The following is a 22,801-nucleotide window of genomic DNA, read 5'->3' as shown; positions in this document are numbered from 1 at the left end:
AGCTGTCTATGAACACCCCACCCTAAATCTGTGAACGTGCTTCCCCCCACTCCCGTCCTTTTGCACTCTGACCTGTTGACCCAGTAAAACCCCCAGCCCATTTCCTGGGCAGAGCTTGCGCCCCGGTGCTCCCCCACTGCGGTAGCTTTGCAAAGCGCTTGCCTTCAACCTCACTAGTCTCCATGTCTGCTTTACCAGCTTGGTTTCTGAGCTAGGCCATCGCACTGGATCGCTTGGGAAAACAGTGTCTGGGGATGCCCACCCAGAGAGGATCTTTTCCTGGAAGCTGGCGCTCTCTGGTACAGGGAGGACACAGAGGGTTGAGCCAAAAGACTTTGACACACACCACCGGTGGGTTGCAGTTATGTATTCAGTTTCCTAGGGACTTGAGTACCACGGGCCATTGGGAAGAGGAGGAGGAACACTGGAAAAGCTGCCTGGCTGGAGTACGGGATTTCCACTAAGTCATGGGCTCCTACGCTTTACAAGATCATCTTTCTACAGGAAAATCGGCTCCCGCAGGGATAGCACGGGCTACAGGGGTCACAGGGGTTGCAGGGATTGCAGGGGCTGCAGGGGCTGCAGGGGCTGCAGGGGCTGCAGGGGTTGCAAGGGTTGCAGGGAGACGTGCAGGGGTAGCATGGAGACTCGATCTTCACGCAGCTGCCCAGCCCGTAGGAATACGTCACGTCCTTCTCATCCACGCACGGCGGCAGGCTGAACTCTTTGCAGATGTTCATGTAGCTGTACTTTTTCGACCCGAGGCAGTCGTACCTGTTCTCCCGCTCGGCCGACACGCACACCTTGCCGTCCTTCACCCGAACTTTGACTTGATCAGGCTCAAAGCCGCACACGTTTACTGATCCTAAAATGTTACTGCTACAGCAAGAGGAGGCCAGAATTCTATTTGTGGTTCTCCTCAGTCTGGAATTGAGAAAAAGGAGAGCATCTCAGACACAGATCTCAGACACAGCTTGAGAAACAATAGTTTGATCTCTATTTTTTTGTGACTATTGTTTTTTAAGTAAGCCCTCGCCCGACTTGGGGCTTGAAACTCACGACCCCAAGATCAAGAGTCACATGCTCTAGCCAGCCAGGCGCCTGATCTCTTTTTTTTTTTTTAAATAGCAAACGTAAACACTAGTCATTGTGGAAAGCCAAACTCTACAGAATTGTATAAAGTGAAAAATGAGAGTCCTCCCATGTAAATCGCACTCTCCCACACATAAACCTCTGCCAACAGCAGACAGCTGCTTGGCCTTGCAGATCTTTCTCTTGCATTTGAGTCCCAGGTCCTTCTCTTATTAATTGTGGAAACTTGCCTCAGTTTCCTCATCTGTAAAATGGAAATAATAACAGCACCTCCATCATAAGGCTCTTGGAAGATTAGATGGGATTAGTTTTGCTTAATGCCGTCCTCGACACGTTAAAAATCTTGCTCAGTTATTACTGTGATCATTATTACTACTATTAAATGTGGACTCAAGCCTTTTTTTAAGGGGATCCAACTAATATACCATTTAAAATCTGCGTGTTAAAGACGTCTGTCAGCCTCAGAACCCAGCCCCGCTACCCACAAGACTGGTGACACCACTGGGCCATCCCACAGACCTGGCCTGAAAGCTTCATCAACCAATGACAAGGCCAAAGTGCCCCAGCTCAGCTCTGCCCACCCCCCGGGGGCCTGCCTCTTTCTGCTGCGGTGAGTCTGCTCCAAACTCGGGATGGCGGGCACCAGCAGGGACAGTCCTCTGGGAGGGGCCGTGAGCTGCATCCAGGTCCTCCCAGCTTGCAAGGGCTGATGGTGCCCATCACTAGCCACCTCCCATCCACTGACTTGCTGTTGATAGCTCGAAATCTATCATGGTGGGGTTATTTACACTATGGAAATTGGAAAACATTACAAATCCGGGCTTTTTCCCTCCTCCTCTCTCCCCAGCCCCGCACTGCTAGTCGGTAACTACCACTGTCTGCAGCCCCTGGAGTGGCGAACTCAGGTCCCCCATGGTTTTTACAGCGTTGCTCTTGCTACCGCTCGGCAGTCCTGTGTGAACCCTTCATAGTAAACAAATACCGTTGGCGGCTCTCGCTGATGGAACACCTGCAGTGTATGGGGGGTAGGAAAGCCATATGCCTCAGAGCACAGGTTCAGAGCCAGAGTTTTTAGGTTCAAATGGTGGCTCTGCCACGTGGATAAGTTATTTAGCTTCTCTGTGCCTCAGTTTCCTCATCTGTAAAATTGGAACAATAATAGTAGCTACTTCTAGGATTGTGAGGTTTAAATTAATGAATGAAAAGTATTTATAGTAGTGCTTGGCCCACAGGTTGAGCAGCCTGGCGTTAGTCCTACATGCTTTGGCCTTCCTTAGGGTCCATTTTTTTTTTTTTTTCTATTTGTTGATCCTTCCAAAGACAACCTAATATTCTGAAATGGTCTTTTTATCCCTTAACGGGGAAAAAAAAAATCTGTGTTCTAAGAGACAGTCCTGGCAAATCTTCTTGCATCTTTTGGCCTCCAAAGGAAGGTCTTGGGAGTGTGCGATTTCTAGAACCTCTTCCAGTTTGACAAATCTAAACTTCGCAACTGGATGGTCAGTTTGAGATACCTTTTTAATTCTTTCCTTTTATGCTGAATTTTGTTTATACTCTTCTTTTTGTTATATAAGTTATACAAGTTCATTGCAGAAAACTTAGAAAATATACAGATAAGCAAAAAGATGGAATATTTTGTAAAAAAAACAAACAAACAAACCCATAATCCTATATAGCATATAACATTTTGGTGTTAGATTTTCTTCTCTGTGTGTGTTTTGTACATACATATGTAGATTCTTACGTGTGTTCTTATGAAATCATGCTATACATACTGCCTTGAATCTGTATTTTTCACTTGATGACCCCTAACATAATTGGTTTAACAAGTGTGAGCCCTTATACAGAAGGTTACAAATCAAGGCCCTTAAGAGGCTAATTGCAAATGATTAAATGGAATAATCTCCTAGCAGACACCGAGGCCAACAGAAACAATGGTGCAAGGCACCCAGAGGACTGTAACAGTCAGCCAGCTTCCTTTCCACGTCCAGCCCCAAGGAACGTGGGCTGCCCGGGGCACAGATATCTCTCATGCCCGGAGTGTGCCAGGATACCCACAGGCCATACTAAGGACAAAGGAAGAGAACTGGACTTCTAAAAAAAATCTTTATATCTGTGGAACAAAACAAACAGGAGAAAACGCACTCTGTCTTCCCTGGATGGACCAAGAATAGCTCCCAAAGATGCCGCGTGTCCTCTCTGGATGGACCAGGGCCTGGAAGCCTGAGCAGCCAAAGCCGAGAGCAGAACAGAGAGCAGAATGGGTGCACCTGGATCTCTCAAGAACCCTCCCACGGTGTGGACATGGGCTGAGAATGAAAGTTCTTCTGTTCAGCTCAGACCTTCCCATTGGAGATGAAAACCTCAAACCCTGCCGTAAAGGGGGCTGGGCCTCACAAAAGAGGACCATGGAGCCCAAGCGGGATTGCTAGGCCCCCTCACTACTGCCTTACTGATTCCATCAAAGGCCTCCTGCCCTTCACAGGAGATGGATCTGGGAGCCAGTTCTACAAGCCAAAGCCAGCTTCCAGATCCTTCTCCTCCTGTCAGCAGTCTAAGTCTCCGTGTGCAATTGCGTGTGTTGTCGTTGTTCTTGTGGCTCAGGTCCCCCTCTTCCTCTGGCCCTGTCCCTCGGGCCCCTTTGCCCCTGCAGCAGCTGCACAGAGGTCTCACCAATGAGAGTCTTCGGGAAATTGCCTAAAAAGTTTTGGCCAAGTTAGGTGTCTTCTTCCTTTTGCTTCTTGGTCAGGGGTTATCAGTGGGGATGTGTGGGTTTCAGAGAAATTGCAGGAGCCACATTTTATTCATCAGCTATAACTCTGAACTTGCAACTTGACTCCTGTCTGGCGATGTACCTATCACCCCGCAAGGGAATTTCCATGGCTCCATGGTGTTCTGGGCAAAGGGAGATTGCCTTCTGTAGTTGTTATCATGAGGGAGGAGCTGGAGTGCAGTTAATGTAGGGCAATCAGCCCCTTGGTTCGTTGCAGAAGCTTCCCAGAGAAGCTGAGGGAAAAGCGAGTGGCTGACGGTGTCTGGGGGTGCCAGCCCTCCTCCCTTCTGCAGCGTGCGACCAAGCTCCTGAAAGTGACACATCCTGCCCCCCTACCCCCCAACCCCCGGCAACGATGAGCTATGTAGTCAGCCCTTTTCACAAAGATATGAATGAGGTCCAGCCTGGTGCTAAATAAAATAATGAAGATGTCAAAAAGGTCTATCTCTACCCAGGAGCAAAGGGAAATGTGCCTGCCTGTAGCTGTCCTTGGAGTACTTTGCTTTTTCTCCTAATTGTAGACCCCTTCCAAAGACCCACTAAACCCCATTCCTCCTGTCCAACTCATCTTTCACTTTCTCTTCTTTTTTCTCCCTCTTCCCCTTTCCTGCCCTGTCTCTCTCCTGACTTCTGTTTGATACGAAGAGTAGCAAATGCAGGTGCATCAGAGTCCCCGGCGGTGCTTGTTAGAGCACAGGTGGCTTCGCCCCGCCCCCAGAGTTTCCAATTCGGTGGGCCCACGGAGGAGCCAAGAATTTGCATTTCTAACGCGTTCCAGGTGATGCTGGTCCAGAGCCCACTCTGTGAGAACCACTGGCCCGGTGGTTAAGCACATGGATTCCAGACTCAGGCAAACCTGGCTTTAAGTCCCGGCTCTTCCAACTCCTAGTGGTCAAGAACAGTGCTCCTGAATCTGTTTCATCCTCTCTAAGACAGCCAAGATGTTGCAAGGACCAAATGAAGATGGAATGTGGCACCTACTGAATGAAAACTCAATAACGGGTAAGTCTCTTTATCAGGCTGGACCTGGCTCCGCCATACTCAGATTCCCCTGAAGCCTGAGGCTTTGAGTCACCAAGCTCCAAGTCCTGTATCATTAACCAGTAAGGTCAAGCCAAATAATAGATAGGCTTTTGGCTTAGATGGGCGGCCATTCCTACCCCTGCCCTGCTGGGGGGACTGGGCTCCTAACCTGGGGGTAGGAAAGGATTAGGAGGAGAAAGGAACAGGGGGCCACACTCGCTTCCCCTCTTGCAGGGATGCTGGGGGAGAGAGAGCTATGCCCTGCCCTGTGGGTCAGAGCTTGGAAGGGTGGAGAGATTTCCTGAGGGCTTAGACCTGGGGAGGTACTCCTAGATCCCCCTGAGGCTGATAGTCCTCAGCCAGACCAAGTAAGAGTGAGTCAGTGAAAACCTTAGTCTTAGAGTGTGAAGGAGAACAAGGAAAGAGAGGAGAGGGCAGATTTTTGAAGTTTGCAGAAGATGGTGCCCCTCCAGTGTGGGGATTTTTAAGGGAATTTCTCACTGTGATTCAGACCAACCGTAGATAGTTGGGTGAGTGAAGGGAAGCGCAGTCTCAGTCTGAGTTTCCAGGTATTAAGAAGTAAAGGGTGTGGGCGCCTGGGTGGCTCAGTCGATTAAGCGACTGCCTTCGGCTCAGGTCATGATCCTGGAGTCCCAGGATCGAGTCCCGCATCGGGCTCCCTGCTCGGCAGGGAGTCTGCTTCTCCCTCTGACCCTCCTCCCTCTCATGCTCTCTGTCTCTCATTCTCTCTCTCTCAAATAAATAAATAAAATCTTTAAAAAAAAAAAAAAAGAAAAAAAAGAAAATGGACCTACAGCTAGTCTAAAAACACACACGTACCTCAGTCAGGTAACATACACTCAGGAATGCTCAAGCAACGTAGGGGAGAAATGTCAGCCAAGCCTTCTTACCAGTCATTAAAAGAGCAGGTTGACTCTCACACAGCAAAACAATTCCAATGGGGCTGGGGCAGCTATAGACCAGGGAATTTTCCCGCTGGAAAAAGAACCTCAGGATAATACAACCTGGCATCTGAAAGGACATGTCCTACCTAACCAAACTGATCGCCTTCTTTAAAGGGGTAGAAGGTCGTGTGAATATGATTTCTAAACTCGCAAAGCCTTGGGCAAGGTTTCACACCAAAGGTTGTTTAAAAAAATTGAATCACCATGCTGTTTCTGGATCTATTTCGTCCTGGGTTGGGAGCTAGGTGAGAGATAAGGAAAAAGAGGCATTTCATTGGAAGAAAAAATACTAACAGTAGGAGTCTTCTGGGACTGGGGCTAGATGGGGGCTTAACATTTTCATCCATGGTCAGGAAAACTGAATATTTAGGTTTGCAGGTGATACTAAGCCCTCCTGGATGGTGAAATGTCAAGCTGTCAGAAATCGAGCATAGGAGGGTTTCACAAGACGGTATGAATGGGAAGAGAGTGGCTGGGAGGAGACACAAGAGAGTAAGCCCGAGGTCTTTTCCCGAATGGACTCAGCGGTATCAGTTCAGAGACGCGGGAATTCGTGTAAAAACACCACCAACTTCATATACTGCCTCAGGCAGAGGAAAAAAGATATCAGCAAAAACCCAGACATTGTCGAGGAAAATATCACATCCCATAGAAAGCACTGTCTCTTATATACACCCTACAGCTGAGAATTCAGCTTGAGGTTGTGTCTACCGCATGCCAAGAAATAGGGACTCCTGGAGCTGGTGGAGGGTGCCCAGAGGGTGAAGAACAGAGAGGCATTCTTCTGGGAGGGTCTGGAGAGGAGGGACAGCCAGGAGACAAAGTCTGGAAGGACTTGAATCAAGGGTATTCAAGGATTCAGAGACACAGGGACAGTGGATACAGGCCTGCTCCCAAGTAACCCTCCATGTAGACCAATTAAAAAAGAAATCTCTGACTCAGTGCGCAAAACTTACGTAACTTGATACTCCAAGGAGCAAAAATAAAAACTGTTTCAAATTGAGTGTAGATGAAGTTATAAGCAATAGGCCCATCCCAAACTATTCAGAGGGGTTCATTCCTGACCTTTGGTGACCGATGACTTGGACAATAGTTGTCCCATTACTTTTCTAGTGTAATATCCCAGTCACTGGTATCAAGTGTCTGTCTCTGTCTCCAACTCTCTCTTTTTCCATCCATCCACCTACCTATTTAGCTACTTACATCCCTCCCTCCCTATCTACCCATCTAATCTATTAATCTACCATGGGGATAGGAAGGATGTTGTTTAAGGATAGAAACGTGCAATGAGTAGTAAATAAGTCCCAGAGATCTAATGAACAGTATAGTGAATATAGACAATAATATTGTATTATAATCATCAGACTTGGTAAGGGACTAGAATGTAATTATTCCAACCACTAAAAAGAAATGATCATTATGGAACATGACAGAGGTGCTAATTATCACTACAATGGCAATCATAATATATAAATGTATCAAACACACTATGCACCTTAAATTTACACGGTGGCATATGTCAAGTATATTTCTTTTTTTTTTTTTAAGATTTTATTTATTTATTTGAGAGAGAGAATGAGAGACAGAGAGCACAAGAGGGAAGAGGGTCAGAGGGAGAAGCAGACCCCCAGCTGAGCAGGGAGTCCGATGCGGGACTCGATCCCGGGACTCCAGGATCATGACCTGAGCCGAAGGCAGTCGCCCAACCAACTGAGCCATCCAGGCGCCCTGTCAAGTATATTTCGATCAAAAAAATCTATCATCCATTTGTGCCCATCTTGTTAAAAGTAGTAGCATATCAAGTAGTTTTTCTTGCCTCTTTCATTCAATACATCAACACGTAAAAGGCTTCGTCATTCTGCTTTACATCTACCTAGTGTCCCAGTGTACGGTTTATTTGTTTATTATCATATAAATTTATTTAGCCAGAGGGCAATGCTTTCAACCATTGTTTTCATCAATTGTACCAGACTGGCTGGCAAACAGTGGAAAGTTAGAAACGGAAAGCTTTCTCCAGGCCAGCAAAGGAAATGTAATCAAACAAAATTGTAAAAAGTGGCTTTAAGGGCGCCTGGGTGGCTCAGTCGGTTGAGCGACTGCCTTCGGCTCAGGTCATGATCCTGGAGTCCCGGGATCGAGTCCCGCATCCGACTCCCTGCTCGGCGGGGAGTCTGCTTCTCCCTCTGACCCTCCCCCCTCTCATGCTATCTCTATGTCATTCTCTCTCTCAAATAAATAAATAAAATCTTTAAAAAAAAAAAGTGGCTTTAAAATTACCCAATTCGATCAGAGCCCTCTCAACTCTGTTCTGAACCCTGCGACCCTCGGTTCTATCGTTCCCGTTCACCACCTTTGCTGCTGCTTGAGGGGGAGGCGGACATAATGGGCCCTAGTCCAGGTGGATTTTAAGGCTGCCTGGAGTTGGGGAACGGGAGAAGGGTTTTCCTACCAAACCCAGGGCTTGCCTCTGTTGTTCAGTTTGCTCCCCTGCTCTTAAAGTCTCTGGCAAGCATTAAGGAGTTGATCCATTGTTATTGCTTCTCTGTAGTCATTCCTGTAAGCCCGAATCTACTCAAATCACTTTACTCATAACCAGAAAAAAAAAGGTTTAGTTTGCTTCTTCCAATAGCTTTTTAACGACACCCCCTATTTCTTCCCCTCATTAAAGCCCTGCTATTTATCAAGTTGGCACTCCGGCTCTAAACCACCCACCACCTTGCCAATCACCATCATTCCACGGTCTTTTGAGCATCCCACAATTCCCGTCATGGACCCATCTACCCTTCTTCTCTTAAACCTGCGCTAAGTCATGCCAAGTCACCCGAGTCCTCATCTCCAGCCCTTTCCATCTTTGTTCCAGTGTCTACTGTTCCGTTGCCCCGCCCCGGCCACCCCCCTGCGACTCCTAAGCCTCCATACACTGACTCTAAAAACCGTAGGAAGGTCTTTTACTTGGCGAGCTCTCTCTTCTCGTCCTCTATGGCTCTAATGGCTTTCCTCTCCAGGCTTCGGAGTGACGGTCGCATACAGTAGAGCTTGACGTCACACAGGCAGCACGGGTAGAGGTCGCAGAGCCCGCAGGAGCGCGCCCGCTTGGAGTAGCAGAGGCAGTAGGGGTAGGGGTGCAGGTCACAGCAGCAGTAGGGGTGCATGTACAGGTCACACAGACACCGCGTGCACTCGTCGATGCATCGCAGCTGCCTCAGTTCTCGGTCCACCTTCTTTATGTCCCTTCTAACGCTGTCCAGAAGACAACTCAGTGCAGCCATTACAGTCCCACTGTATGGCTTTGTGAGTACCTTTGGGAAATGGCACTCAGGGGGGAAAAAATTGTTCCAAGCTCTTCTCAGAAGTTCCTTTGAAAAATAAAGGAGGCACACATGGTTCACTTACTTTAAAGCTTGGGTTCTGTGACCTCACCACCCTCCAAGTATGTCACAGTCTTCTGGTTACCGCGTGAACCGTACAGAGTCATGGTCTCCAGAGACCCTCCTTAGGTTTACAGAGCTGCTCTCAGATCCACACTAATGTTGAGATTCCATTCGCCCTGAGGCTGGGTGGGGCCCGCAAGCAATCCCAGCTCTTTGGGGTTCATGGCCATAACCTTCAATGTCCTCGGCTCGTGCATGTCCTTAGGACTGGCTAAGATCTCAGGGTAGGGGCGTGGAAGGAGCTGCCCGGCTCCTTTCTCTATGCCCTTCCGGCTCCAGCCTTGACTTGACACTTAGCCTTGCCCCTTATACTCTAGGAGTCATTCTGGCTCCTAGTCGATATGTAGAAAGCCTTCTTTCTTTTTTTTTTTTTTTAAAGATTTTATTTATTTATTTGCGAGAGAGAGAATGAGAGACAGAGAGCACGAGAGGGAGGAGGGTCAGAGGGAAAAGCAGACTCCCCGCCGAGCAGGGAGCCCGATGTGGGACTCGATCCCGGGACTCCAGGATCATGACCTGAGCCAAAGGCAGTCGCTTAACTGACTGAGCCACCCAGGTGCCCGAAAGCCTTCTTTCTTTACAGAGCTTTCGTGCGTTCTTACCGAGTCATTCTCAAGGCAGCCTGAGTCCTTGACCTTCTTAGCCCCAAGTCTCTGAGTCCTGCCCATTCTTTTTTTTTTTTTTAAGATTTTATTTATTTATTTGAGAGACAGAGAGATAGCGAGAGAAAGCACGAGCAGGGAGTGGGGAGAGGGGGAGAGGGAGAAGCAGACTCCCCGCTGAGCAGGGAGCCCAATGTGGAACTCGATCCCAGGACCCCGGGGGCCATGACCAGAGCTGAAGGCAAATGCTTAACGGACTGGGCCACCCAGGTGCCCACGTCCTGCCCATTCTTTGCTATCAGGCATCCTTGCTGTCCTGGAGCTTCAGTTCTCCAGTGCCCGGGGTCCTGATCTTAAGCTCCCATCTCCCAGTGCTCAGGCTCCTATCGGTCACCACCTCCCAGCATTTCATCTCCGGTCTTTTGTCCAAGACTCTAGAAGGCTTGTCCCCAAGTGCTTCTCAAGTATTGCTCCTTGATACTCTGACAGCCAACTGTCTGAAGTTGCTTAAAGCCAACTACCTGAAATCCTCACCTGGGCCAGTTTCCTGTGCTCCCAGTTAGATCAATATGCTGGACCTTGCACTCAGCCTCAGCCTTGGCTCAGGTACTTCTAGTGCTCTGGGCCAGTCCCTTCAGCCTGCTATCCAGTTCTCAAATCCCCTTTTTATGGAGTGAGGCTTGGGTACTTGAGGACAAGCAGTTGAACGTGGCACCAGAGGAGACAAGAGCTAGGTTTGAAGGGACTGGTGGGCCAACTAAGGGGTTTGAACTTTATTTTGAGCACAATGAAGAATCACTAGTTTTCTTTTCTGTTGAGAGAAGTTGAAACGTAAGTCTGATAGATATATACAGCCCCCAGCATTGTCAGGGGACAACAGTTTAGAGGTGACTTCTGCTGGAAAGAAAGGACAGCAAAGTCTGGACTAGGGATCGTGGCTGGAGGAATGCCAAGAAGGAACCAAATGGGATCCCCTTCCCCTCATGTCCACTCAGACTCATCCAATCTATTCTCCACATTGCAGCCAGAGTGATTTTCATGCATAAATCTGCCACCTCCAACCCCACCCACCCTTCTCTGTCCTCTTAGAAAAAGGGCCCAAACCCTTATAAAGTGCTGAACAATAGGGCCTCTGCCTCTCTCTCCTTCTCCTCCCCCATTATTATTCCTATAATTCATTATGCTTCAGCCACAATGGCCTTTCCCAAAGTCTTACTCATTTCACCTCATTCAGGACTGGTGTGCACACTGTTCCATCTGTTTAGAAACTGAGCTCCTCACCCCATGCCCTTGATCTGGTAGTCGTTAACTCCTGAGGCATTCTTTAGATCTCCTCTTAAATGTCCCTTCCTCAGAGAAGCCTTCCTGGTCCCCCCCCCCCCCCCCCCCGCAACAAAGCATTTATAAGTACATATTCCTTTCATAACATCATTTGTCTGTTTCCCCAACTAGGCTGTAAGCTCTATGAAGAAGGGACCTTGTCTATTTTTGCTCACCATTAGATACCTGGTGCAATGCCTGGAGCATAATAGGGGCTTAAAACTTATTCACTGAGTGAACAAATGAGTGAATTAAACCGAACTTAGTGAACAGAATGAGGATGAAGTAGGGAGGAATCCGTAATGACTCCTAGGTTTCTAGCTTGGCAGAATGGTTGCCATTGACTGAGGAAGAAGAGTAAGTTTGGGGGATATGCTAAAATATGAGGTATTACTGACGACTTTAAGTGGAAATGTTGAATAGCCTGCAGATAAGTGGGTCTGGAACTCAAAAGAAAACTGGGCCAGAGATACAAATTCAGGAGCCACAAGTCCATACACTGTTGGAACCCTGGAGTGGACAAGATCCTTCAGGAGAAGGAATAGATTGAGAAAAGAAGAGGGCTCAGGTACAATCCCAAGGAACAATAACAAGAAATGGAGGTAGTGAAGGAGCTCATGATTACTCATTGAAGGAGTAATCAGAGAGGTGAGAGCCTCCTACACTAAAGTCTCTTGTGACTAGACCAAGCCTAGTATTTCCCAGTGTTCCCCAGCCATGACCTAGGGGGCCCCTTTCTGTGCAGATGAGGTATCTTAGTAAAGAAAATAAGTTTCCCTGGAGCTATTAGAATGGGAGGCTGGCCCCTGGCTCACATGGGATATGGTAAAGCAAAAGTGAATCATCCTCCTCTATAGACAAATGCTTACGTCTCTCAAGAGTGATCCCACCCAATTCTGAGGAGTGAACTTGGTTAATAAGAATATGGCCCACTCCTTCCTGAGAGTTCACTGAAGGAATTATGCAGATTTCTTTAGCTCCAAGTGATAGACTTCTGAACTCTTGTATCACAATGAATTCTATCCCTTAGCAAATGTCAGCAAAGGTTAAAACAAGCAAGCTTTTGGTTTTAGATTCTTAAATACGCAGGTTCAGGCATTTAAGTACACACATCTGTATATACATGGCACATTACAAAGATGGTTACAGCTTTATTTTAGCTAGAATTCTTCCATGATCCTATCCTAGTGATTTTACTCTTCACCAAAAAGCACATTCTTGACATCATTTCAAGTGACTTAAAGATAATATCTCCTTTATTTTTTTAAAGATTTTATTTATTTATTTGAGAGAGAGAATGAGAGAGAGCAAGCACATGAGAGGGGGGAAGGTCAGAGGGAGAAACAGACTCTCCGCCGAGCAGGGAGCCGGATGCGGGACTCGATCCCGGGACTCCAGGATCATGACCTGAGCTGAAGGCAGTCGCTTAACCAACTGAGCCACCCAGGCGCCCCGATAATATCTCCTTTAAAGATCAGATAGAAATGTGACCTATCCATGTCAGAAGGAGATTGTAGAAATTCACCAGATTCTACAGAAACCCACAGGAATGATCTACAGTCACAGTCCCCTGAAATGTACACACAAGGAGCTTCCATGGCCTCTAACCTGGAGGTAGGGGCCCTTTTTTACAGAGGACTATGTCTGTGGAGGCTCCCATCCACCTGGCCCATGTCCAGATCGAACCTCGTCTGGGATGGAAGGCAGGCCTTGGCAATTTCCCAGGCTGGGCAAAGTGGATGCTTGGTCCTCAATGTTGGTGGAACTATAAACCAAAGAAGGTCCTTCTGCCTCTTCCATCAGCTGGACAGTTACAGGTCAAGTCCATTCAATGGGCCTATGTTACGAACATACTCCTCTACCAATCACTGTTTCGATTATGTGATACTTAACACATTGAATACAAAATCCTATACATGATGAGTTCTCAACTATGTTAACAAGAATCATAGAAGGTGAGGAACCCCCTCAGAATTTAACTGTGGTTATCTCTGAGTAGTGGAATTATAGATGACTTTTTAAAATTCTCTTTTCTAGACTTTTTTTTGGTGATTTTTTAAGTGTCTTCAAAGAGAGGCTATTGCCAATTTTAGAATGAAACTTTTTGAGAGTGTACCGTCCGTCACACTGTCAGCTTTGCACTGAATTGCTAATCCCACCTCTGGCCTCTGCCTCTAAAATCCAAGTGGGTTTCAGAACCACCCTCTGAGGTTTGCTGTCCAGGAAGTCTTCCTATAATGGACATCCAAGTTTGACCTGCCCATTATCCAGGGCACCTTCTTTAGGTAAAATAACTATCTCCCCTCCTATCCTGCCTTCTGCCATTAGGTGCTATCAGGAAAGTTGCCCAGTTGAGGGGAGGAAGGTATGCAACCAAAGATGGCCAATCCAACTCTCTTCTGGGAATCCAGTCTTTCACAGGGAGACTATCGACGGCTGGAGCTGACAGTAGACCCTAAAGAGATAATACCTTAGTTACCTGCCCTATTCTGTTGTTTTCCAATTGGTACTTTAGCTTTGCTTTGAGTCTGTGGACTCTCCATATTTTTCCAATAAATATCCTGTTTCTCTTAAGTCTCTGTCAGTTTCAGTTACTTATAACTGAAGAACACAACTGATAAAACAACCTGTCCCCCCGGACCTGTCCAAGGAGGACCACTCCAAGTTGGACCTGTAGGTCAATTGTTGCTCCAGTGGATATGGTCCCATGCTCTTTTTTTTTTTTTTTTAAGATTTTATTTATTTATCTGAGAGAGAGAGAATGAGAGAGCGCACATGAGAGGGGGGAGGGTCAGAGGGAGAAGCAGACTCCCCGCCGAGCAGGGAGCCCGATGCGGGACTCGATCCAGGGACTCCAGGATCACGACCCAAGCCGAAGGCAGTCGCTTAACCAACTGAGCCACCCAGGCACCCTGGTCCCATGTTCTTAACCCAGAGCTAGCTGCATCAAGGTAGCCGCCATTACTGAAGGCCCTAAGTAAGTGCACGATAACATTTTAGACCACTGACAAATCAAAACCTGATGCTGCTAAGAAATGTTGATTCATAAAAACTAATTCTCTCTCTTTCATCTGGGAGGGAAGAAGCTAAGGAGGGGAGAGAGTAAGCATGGAAGGCTCCCAGAATCTGCTATTTGTATGACCCCCAGTTGGAGCTTGGGAAAGAGACGAGCAAATGGACCAATCATGGTGATTCAAACTAGGGTAAGGTCTAGAAACACCTGGGAAGGCCCATCCATGGACACTGTCTCTGGGGCAAGAGACATGTCACTGAGATCAGAACCTCAGAACTTCAGCTTTGGAAAACTGGAGTCATCTAGACCCTCTTCCTACTGGGCCAGGAATCTCTGCTTGAGCACCTCAGGCAGATAAGCATGGAAGAACTGGGGGTCGTATACGGAATGGGGTGTCCCCTTAATGGTTTAGGATGACCAGGACTCCTATGACCAACCATATTGGCTCGTATAATTTTATCCTTCTTCCCTTCCCCCTGGTCCTACAAGGTCTTTAACAAATATCTTCCTGCTAAATAAGGTGAGGAGGGATGAGAAGAAAGAAGATGGTCAATAACTTTCCAGCTACGCCCAACAGGAGTGAAATTGGGGAGGAGAGTTTGCTCTTCACTGGCAGGGTCTGAATAAGCATCTCAGCAGTTAGTTCCTTTTTTTCTTTCGGTAAATAAGATCATTCAGGCATTACTGGAAAAGAGGCATGGGAATTTTATATGTCAAGTATATACATGAGTAAATTTCCTCCTTAAGATTTGAGGAGTGGACGTGGCACTTTGCCTGGGAATGAATGCTTTCCTGGATGTGGGACTTTAATATGAAAACTGGGGCAGGGGTTGCAGGCAGGAGAAGAAGGTGGGAGTACAAAGTGCCTCGCGTGGTCCATCCACAATGCGCCCAGTTTAAATGATGGGGCTGGCCTCCATGGGGTGCAGACCTGTGCTTCTGCTTTAAAGGCTAGTAAGGAGCCCCATTCTGAGCCCTGGGTTCTCTGTGACAGCCATGGGCTCTCACTCCTCTTTCCCCCGCCCTCTCAGATACCCACATGTCCCTTCTCTTCCCCCTCCCAAGAAAAATCGTTGGCTCCGATCTGGATTGTTCTTGATGAGGACAGAGACCAAAACACTTCCTTGAACTTCACCCTGGAATCATTCACACATAAGAGTGCATTTCCGGGCGCCTGGGTGGCTCAGATGGTTAAGCATCTGCCTTCGGCTCAGGTCATGATCCCAGGGTCCTGGGATCGAGTCCCACATCGGGCTCCCTGCTCCTTGGGAGCCTGCTTCTCCCTCTGCCTCTCTCTCTCTCTCTGTCTCTCATGAATAAATAAATAAAATCTTTAAAAAAAAAAAAAAGTGCATTTCCTTGTCCCCCTGCCAGAAACAGAAGGGCTTGCCTCTACTGCAGACGGTGTCCCGATTAGCTCGAGGGGGTCGAGAAGGTTTATTCTCCAGCCACCACCCCATGACCGCCTAACTCCTAACACATGCTTATTTGAACAGTAATGATAGTTTACATTTAATGAGTGCTTGAGCCTGTGTCAGGCTAATCCTCACAATGAGCCCGCGAAGGAGAGACTATTTATCCCCATTTTACAGATGAGACTGAGGCACAGAGTTCACACAACAAGTGACAGAGCTAGGGTTCCACCCAGGTAGTCAGCCTCCAGGGTCTTCGTCTTCAAAGATCAGTGGCCCTTAAGACAATGTCTCTTGGGGCACCTGGGTGGCTTAGTGGGTTAAGCATCTGCCTTTGGCTCGGGTCATGATCTCAGGGTCCTGTGTCAGGCAGGGAGTCTGCTTCTCCCTCTACCCCTCCCTCCTGCTCGTGATAGCGCGCTCTCTCTCACTCACCTCTCATGCTCTTTTTCTCTCAAATAAATAAAATCTTAAAAATAAAAAGACAATGTCTCTTCCCTTTCACCTTAAAGGTGAAAGAGGAATTCGGTTGGAACATTAGGACTTTTGGCTTCCCTGCTTCTGTCGTATCCACACACCTGTGGCTTGATTGCAGTACACTCTGCTATTCCAACGGAGTAATGTGCTTTTCCGCACTGCTGCACCCCTGGGGCCCCCCTGCGGTCACCTTGCCGTGGGTGAGGCTGCTTCCCCAGTGCCTCTCCAGGGACTCAGACGCTCCCTACTGTCAACAACAGTTTGCCTCTCTCCCCAAAGAACACCTCTTCCCAAGAATTTCTTCCCTCACACAGCATGGAGGGCTTATTTTGTAGAGAAGCAAGAAAGTTCTGTGAGCTCATCCCGAGGAAGATGCATTCAGAACAAGTAATCCCCACAGAGGAGACGCCGAACCTTTCTGCCAGGATTCTCTGCACGGCAGCGGGTTTGCTACCTCTCGCTGGGGCGGCTTTCAACCGAAGAACGTGAGATGCAAAACCCTCTTTTTACCTCCTGTTCATCTGACTCAGCTTTCCAGGGAAAGTGCCCAGGAGCTGAAGTACATTCAGATTCCCGACTCTTTCTCAACTCCCTGCGGTGAAAACAAGGTGGGACCCTGGGGGCTGGAGCTGGAGAGAGGCCAAGACCCAGGGTTCCTTTGAGCCCAAGGAGGAGGAAATGGTTATGTGGGTCTGATTTATCAATATGCATCGTGTTAGAAATTAAAACTGAGAAGTTTACAGACTACGCAATCATTTAAAAATAATCCTAGGGCACCCAGGTGGCTCAGTCGGTTAAGTGTCCGACTCTTGGTTTCAGCTCAGGGTCGTGAGATGGAGCCCCACTTCAGGCTCCGCACTCAGCAGGCAGTCTGCTTGTCCCTCCCCACCCCACACCGTTTCCATGCTCTCTCTCTCAAATAAATACATAAAATCTTTTTTTTTTTTTTTAAGTAGCAATAGGGAGCACCTGGGTAGCTCAGTTGGTTGGGCATCTGCCTTTGGCTCAGGTCATGATCCCGGGGTCCTGCGATCGAGCCCCACATCGGGCTCCCTGCTCAGTGGGGAGCCTGCTTCTCCCTCTCCTCCCTGCTCGTGCTCTCTGTCGCTATCTCTTTCTCTCTCTCTCAAATAAATAATTAAATCTTAAAAAAAAAAAAAGTAACAATAGTAAACCCATTGCATGTTAATATAGGTAACAATTTTTTATGGGAACTCTGTTTCCAAAACAGAAAAAATGAAAATAACGGGGCATTATTTTACATTTTTACAAATCTTTCTAACGTCTGGCTTTATAGAGGACCACTGAAATATCTCCTTCTGCCTTCCAGTTTGTTGATATATGTCATCTTTTGTTAGAGTATGTTTGCTTTAAGTATAAAAGAGAATCCAGCTTTACACAAATGTGTAGTTTAAAAAGGAGGAACATCTCCTTCCCCTGAAAGGGTCTTGGGGCTCACATGCTGTGACTCACTGCTTTACTTCTAGTTCTGCAAGTTAGCACCCCGGCACCTCAAAACCACAATAACTAAGCTTTCCGTAAAACATTTAATTCAGCCTCACTTTGTAGAACGTTGTAGAGATTCTGGGGCATCTGCTTACCTGTTGATCCCCTTCTCTAAGAACTGAACCCCACTCCCACCCATCAGGGGAAAGATTTGGGGGGATCTTGGCAATAATCCTTCTAAGACCTGACCTGCTTTCCACCCTAGGTATAAATTTCTGCCCCAAGGGAGGTCCCCAACCACAGCTAGTCAGCCAGGCTCTTTCTTCTGGGACTCGGGCATTTGGGGATGTGGACTAAAGGAGTTTGAACTCAGAAATCAAGGCTGCCATTGTGGGTCAACCTTCTTAGCTGTGGAGCCCTTGGTTCTTCATGGCTTCTAGATCCTGCTTCAAATCTCTCCAAAGATGAGGCTCCTGTTTTAACACCTTGCTCATTTATTATCCCATTTATTTGTTCTTCTAGCAAACATCCCAAGGTCAATAGCAGCTGTGGATCTCAAAAGAGTAAAAAGAGTTAACAGTTCAAAATTCAGTTGTGAATATGTGTGTGCACAACTGTGGGTGTGTAAAAGAAAGAGAAGTTCATTGGTTATAAGTGAAATTTTAAAAATGTATGTAGCAGGATCCTGGCTGCAGCGGAGTTGTAACCCCTTTAGGGATGTGGTTGGGTCTGATTCATGGACTAGAATGGTAGGTCCAGCTAGTGTCCATTTGCTTCTTGAAAAGGAACCTGCCTAAAGGAAGAGGGAGCATAAAGCTCACATTGGAGGGAATCCTGGACTCAGAGTAGCGTGGAGTCCATGGTTCGATTCTATTCTCAGCCCTGTGCTAGATCCATCCCCTTGCCTGCATAGATTCACGTTGCAATCTCAAGTACAGAGACGTAGCCAGGGCCTATGACAGAAAAAAACAAAAAAGAGGTTTTTTTTTTTGTTAGCTATTCTGTAAGATAAGTGTTCTAAGCAGCAATGATGGCTACACATCCCAGGCAACATTCGAGGTGCTGGTCACGTGTTTGGGCATTCGGTCCTCACGGCCAACCCTTTGAGGTGGGTGCTGCTCTTATCACTATTTCATAGGTGAGGGATCTGCAGCGCAGGGCAGGACTCCCCAGCTGACAAGTCCCCCAGGAAAAGAGTGTGAGTGGTGACATCCCTGTGGCTCTAGGCATAACGCCCTTGGGGTTGCCCCCCTAACATTTGCAGTGGGGAAATGGTATTCCTGGAAGCTGGCACAAGGGTTTCCCTTAGGGGAAAAACTCTCTCTATTCAAGAAGGGGAGGTGCAGAGGGGGTCAGGGGAGTGGACCCTGAGGGGTCAGGAGCCAGGGCAGAGAGACAGCTCACTTCCTGTGCTTTAGAAACCAGCAAACAGGGGCGCCTGGGCGGCTCAGTCGGTTAAGCGTCTGCCTCTTGATTTCGGCTCAGGTCATGATCTCAAGGTCGTGAGTTCAAACCCTGTGTCAGGCTCCATGCTCAGTGGGGTGTCTGCTGGAGATTCTCTCTCTCCCCCATCCCTCTCCTTGCACGCACACCTGCGCGCACACTCTCTCTCAAATAAATCTTAAAAAAAAAAAACAAGAAAGAAAGAAAGAAAAAGAACAGGACCTGGAGGTTCCAAGACATGAGGGGAAGGGAGAGGAGAAGGAGGATGATGAGATGCAGGCCAACGTGGCCAATAGAAAATCCCTCAGTGGCAGGAGGGCTTTACTGAACATCCGTTTTATTGAAGAATAACATACGTCTTGAAAGTGACAAATCATGAGCATCCAGCCTGGTGAATTCTCACAAAGTGAACATACCCACATAACCCATACTTACCGCAAGAGAAAGGACATTCTGAGCGTGCCAGAAGTCCCAGCCAGGGGTCTTTCCTGCCATTAGCCACCCCCCACCCCCCGAACCGGCTCCCTGGTGCCAGAAACTCATTTTGCCTGGCTTTGAACTTTCTGTAAATGGGAAAATCCAAAAACCGACTTTTCGTGTCTCACTTGTCGCAGTCAACGGCCTGGCTTGAGTCTCCTCCCTGTTGGTGCCTGTAGCTGTGTTCACCTTCTTTTCACCGCTCTGTGCTAATCCAGCGTACCCCAGCCTACTTAGGCTTTCCACGTGGATGAACATTCCTGGATGGACATTTAGGCATTCTCCATTTGGGGCTGTTGTGGGGACTAAGGCCATATGGTCTTTCTCACACACATCTTGGTGAATGTGCATAGCGTTTTGGTGGAGTGGAATTGCTGGGTCAGGATGTAGGGGAGGCGAGTGTCCAAACTCTACGAGACACTGCTGGCCAGTTTTGTGTGTGGACCCATACACAACCGGTGGTGGGTTCTTTTTTTTTTTTTTTTTTAAGATTTTTATTTATTTATTTGACAGAGATAGAGAGCACAAGTAGGCAGAGAGGCAGGCAGAGGGAGAGGGAGAAGCAGACTCTCCACTGAGCAGGGAGCCTGACGCAGGGCTCGATCCCAGCTTAACCGACTGAGCCACCCAGGCGCCCCCGGTGGTGGGTTCTTTTTAAGACTAAGGAATGTCCGGGCACCTGGGTGGCTCAGTTGGTTAAGCGACTGACTGCCTTCGGCTCAGGTCATGATCCTGGAGTCCTGGGATCGAGTCCCGCATCGGGCTCCCTGCTCGGCAGGGAGTCTGCTTCTCCCTCTGCCCCTCCCCCCTCTCATGTGCTCTCTCTCATTCTCTCTCTCTCAAATAAATAAATAAAATCTTTTAAAAAATTAAAAAAAAAAAAGACTAAGGAATGTCCAATCTCTTTATGAATTTGGGCTGCTGGAATAGAAACTTCCATCCCCTCCTCAATGTTCAGTAATATCTAGCACATCTCACAGACCACTTATATGAATGGAGGGTTTTTTGGCTTTTGGTGTTTGTTTTTTTTGACAAAAATCGAAGAATAAGCTGAGGTTCACGGCAGGGCCACACTGATATAAAGCCCCAAATGGCATGTGGGCGCTGGTGAGGGACACCTGAGCTGGGGGAGACACCTGAAGCCCAAGCCTGGAGATGTCTGGGAGACTGCCAGCCTCCTACAGCAACCTTGGAGAGCATCTTGGGCATGCACAGAGGGGTCCAGCCTCTAAGCAGCCAGGGCCAGAGGGACCCCAGCTGACTTTTGGGTCACACACATAAGAAGGGGGGAAATAGGCTCCTTATTTTGATATGTAGCAGGAGTTGGCTTTCTTGCATCAAAGGCTCCAGAACACAGAACAGAGCTCTGTGCCTTCCACCCTTCACTAGCAATTGCCCTCGATGTGTCCAGAGCTGATCTAGAGGAGGTCCCGGCAGTGCAGACAGAGGTATCCAGGAACAGTGAGGTTCCAGAAAATGGCTAGAGGCAGCAATTTGGAGTCCCAGGAGATGGCACCCTTGGCTAGGATGTCAGAGTCCTCAGGCTAGAACTGCCCCAGGAAAGGTAACAAGACATCTGCAGGTGACTTCTAGGCTAGAGAACCAGGAACCTCCACAGAGAGAGTGGGAGATGAGCTGAGTGGTAGACTCCAAGTGGGGCCAGAGAGGGCCACTTGTGAGCTTCTGGAAACACCTGTGCAGAGCTCCCAGAAATAACTAGGAAAGACTCAGCAGAAGGCTGGAGGTGCTCAACTATGGGTGGCTTTGTTACTGTTTAGGTTACCAAAGAAATGTGGTTTGTTACTGTTTAGGTTACCCTTCCAGGGGTGCTCTGGGGTGGCCAGAGAACCAGGATACAGTCAGAGTACTAATAATACCTGAGTTTATATTTCACTTTTTAAATTTCATTTACTCCTGCTTTTAGAAACAAATGTTTATCTATTACATAAATAAAGCTGGAGTGTTGTTTTCCTGATGTTTCTCCAAGGTCTGTCCCCAAACCCCAGCTTTCACTGCGGTCCTAGTTACACTACCCGCCCCCCCCCCCACACACACAACAGCGCAGTCCACCACCCGAAGCAGGGAAATGGGGGAGCAGGGTCCTCCCTTACAACCTCCCATGCTCTCCCAGGGCCATGGGGATGGCTGGAGGGTCTGTGGTCTCAGACATGGTCTTTTCATCCAGCAATCCTACCCTCTCCATCTCCCCCACTAACTCCTGCCAACTCCCAGGCTCGCATCTCTCTGGGTTCTTAGTGTCTTGACTTGCTTCCCATTACCTTCACCTCACCTCTGGCGCAGCCCCAGCCCCGGTCCCTCCAGCTTCGGTCACCCAGAGTTGCTTCACCTCTCTCATCTTCATTCCAGAAGCTCTACTTTCTGAACACAACCTCTTAATCTCCAACTTTCTTGTTTTTTTTTTTTTTTTTTTAATAATACACTGAGGGTTTGTTTTTTTTTTAAACTTATGGCGGACATCAGTCCCTGAACAATCCCACCAGCCACCCCCATTCCAGCCTCCGCTAGCCTCTGAGCTCTTCCTTGCCTCTCGCCACCTCCCTACCATGCCAGGACTCAGTGGCTCATCTGAGCTGGGTGAGGGGTGGCAGGAGAAGTTCCCGAAGCAAAGGGGAGCACTGATTGCAGACAGCAGCACATACCTCCCCCTTTCTACCTCAGGACCTTGCTGTGTCCCCCATGCGTCATCCCCCCTGCTTAGCTAACCCTGCTCATTCTTCAGCTCTCAGCTCAAACACCACTTCCCAGGGGTCAGCCGCCTCTCTCCTCCCGTGCCAGGCTCTGTCTCAAGCACACATCGCAGGGGTGACCGTGGGCTTACCTGTCCAGACACTCAGCCTGCCTCATGCACCTCTGTGCACAGCACCCAGCATGGTGCCTGTCACCAGCAGACACGGAGAGGGTTGTTTGGGGGTGAAGGGACTGCCAGAGAACACGCCAGGGGCTGTAGCTGATGGCGGTGAGGCAGAGCCCAGGCAGGGGTATCTGTCAGGGTCAGGACAAAGACTCGTGCCCCCGGGCCCCCCAGCCAGAGGCACCTCAGGCAATCCCCTCAGGTACAGAAGCACGTCACCCTCCCCTGGGCCCGTCTCCTCCCCTTTGGCTGTGGATACCCTCTGGCCCGGAGCTGTCAAAGCTCTGCCACAGAATGAGATCGGCCTCTCCCGACACCCCTTCCTGACTCAGCCAGGGCATATCCTTGTGGGAGTTTCTAAGGTCCCCACACTGCTGGTACCTTCAGGGGGACGGCTGAAGAGGACTTCCTCCAGTTCTATTGCCATAGCCCCGGTCCCACAGGACTTGTCCTGC

The 22,801-nt window shown here is 48.3% G+C and overlaps 1 protein-coding gene across 1 annotated transcript; it reads right to left on the bottom strand.

Annotated features, from left to right (window-relative positions):
- Positions 1-213: 213 nt before the first annotated feature.
- On the bottom strand, positions 214-9,122 carry ODF1 (outer dense fiber of sperm tails 1). The gene is made up of 2 exons (XM_035011100.1): positions 8,806-9,122; positions 214-924 (listed from the first exon to the last, which is right to left on the bottom strand). Exons 1-2 carry the CDS (start codon positions 9,120-9,122, stop codon positions 483-485), a joined length of 759 nt encoding a protein of 252 aa, XP_034866991.1. The 3' UTR covers positions 214-482.
- Between the last annotated feature and the right edge of the window lie 13,679 nt (positions 9,123-22,801).

The sequence above is a fragment of the Mirounga leonina genome, unplaced genomic scaffold (assembly GCF_011800145.1).
Source record: "Mirounga leonina isolate KUSES-001 unplaced genomic scaffold, KU_Mleo_1.0 Mir_165, whole genome shotgun sequence".
NCBI classification, from domain to species: Eukaryota; Metazoa; Chordata; class Mammalia; order Carnivora; family Phocidae; genus Mirounga; species Mirounga leonina.
Note: the sequence above shows the minus strand (reverse complement) of the source record. Positions and strands in the feature narration are given on the sequence as shown.

What these genes read in the sequence shown, in the direction of transcription:
- ODF1 (XM_035011100.1), bottom strand. Translation starts at nt 9,122, where the DNA reads ATGGCTGCACTGAGTTGTCTTCTGGACAGCGTTAGAAGGGACATAAAG. An exon ending in GAGAAGAGAGAGCTCGCCAA is followed by an intron (nt 925 to 8,805) that starts GTAAAAGACCTT and finishes TCTCAATTCCAG; the next exon opens with ACTGAGGAGAACCACAAATA.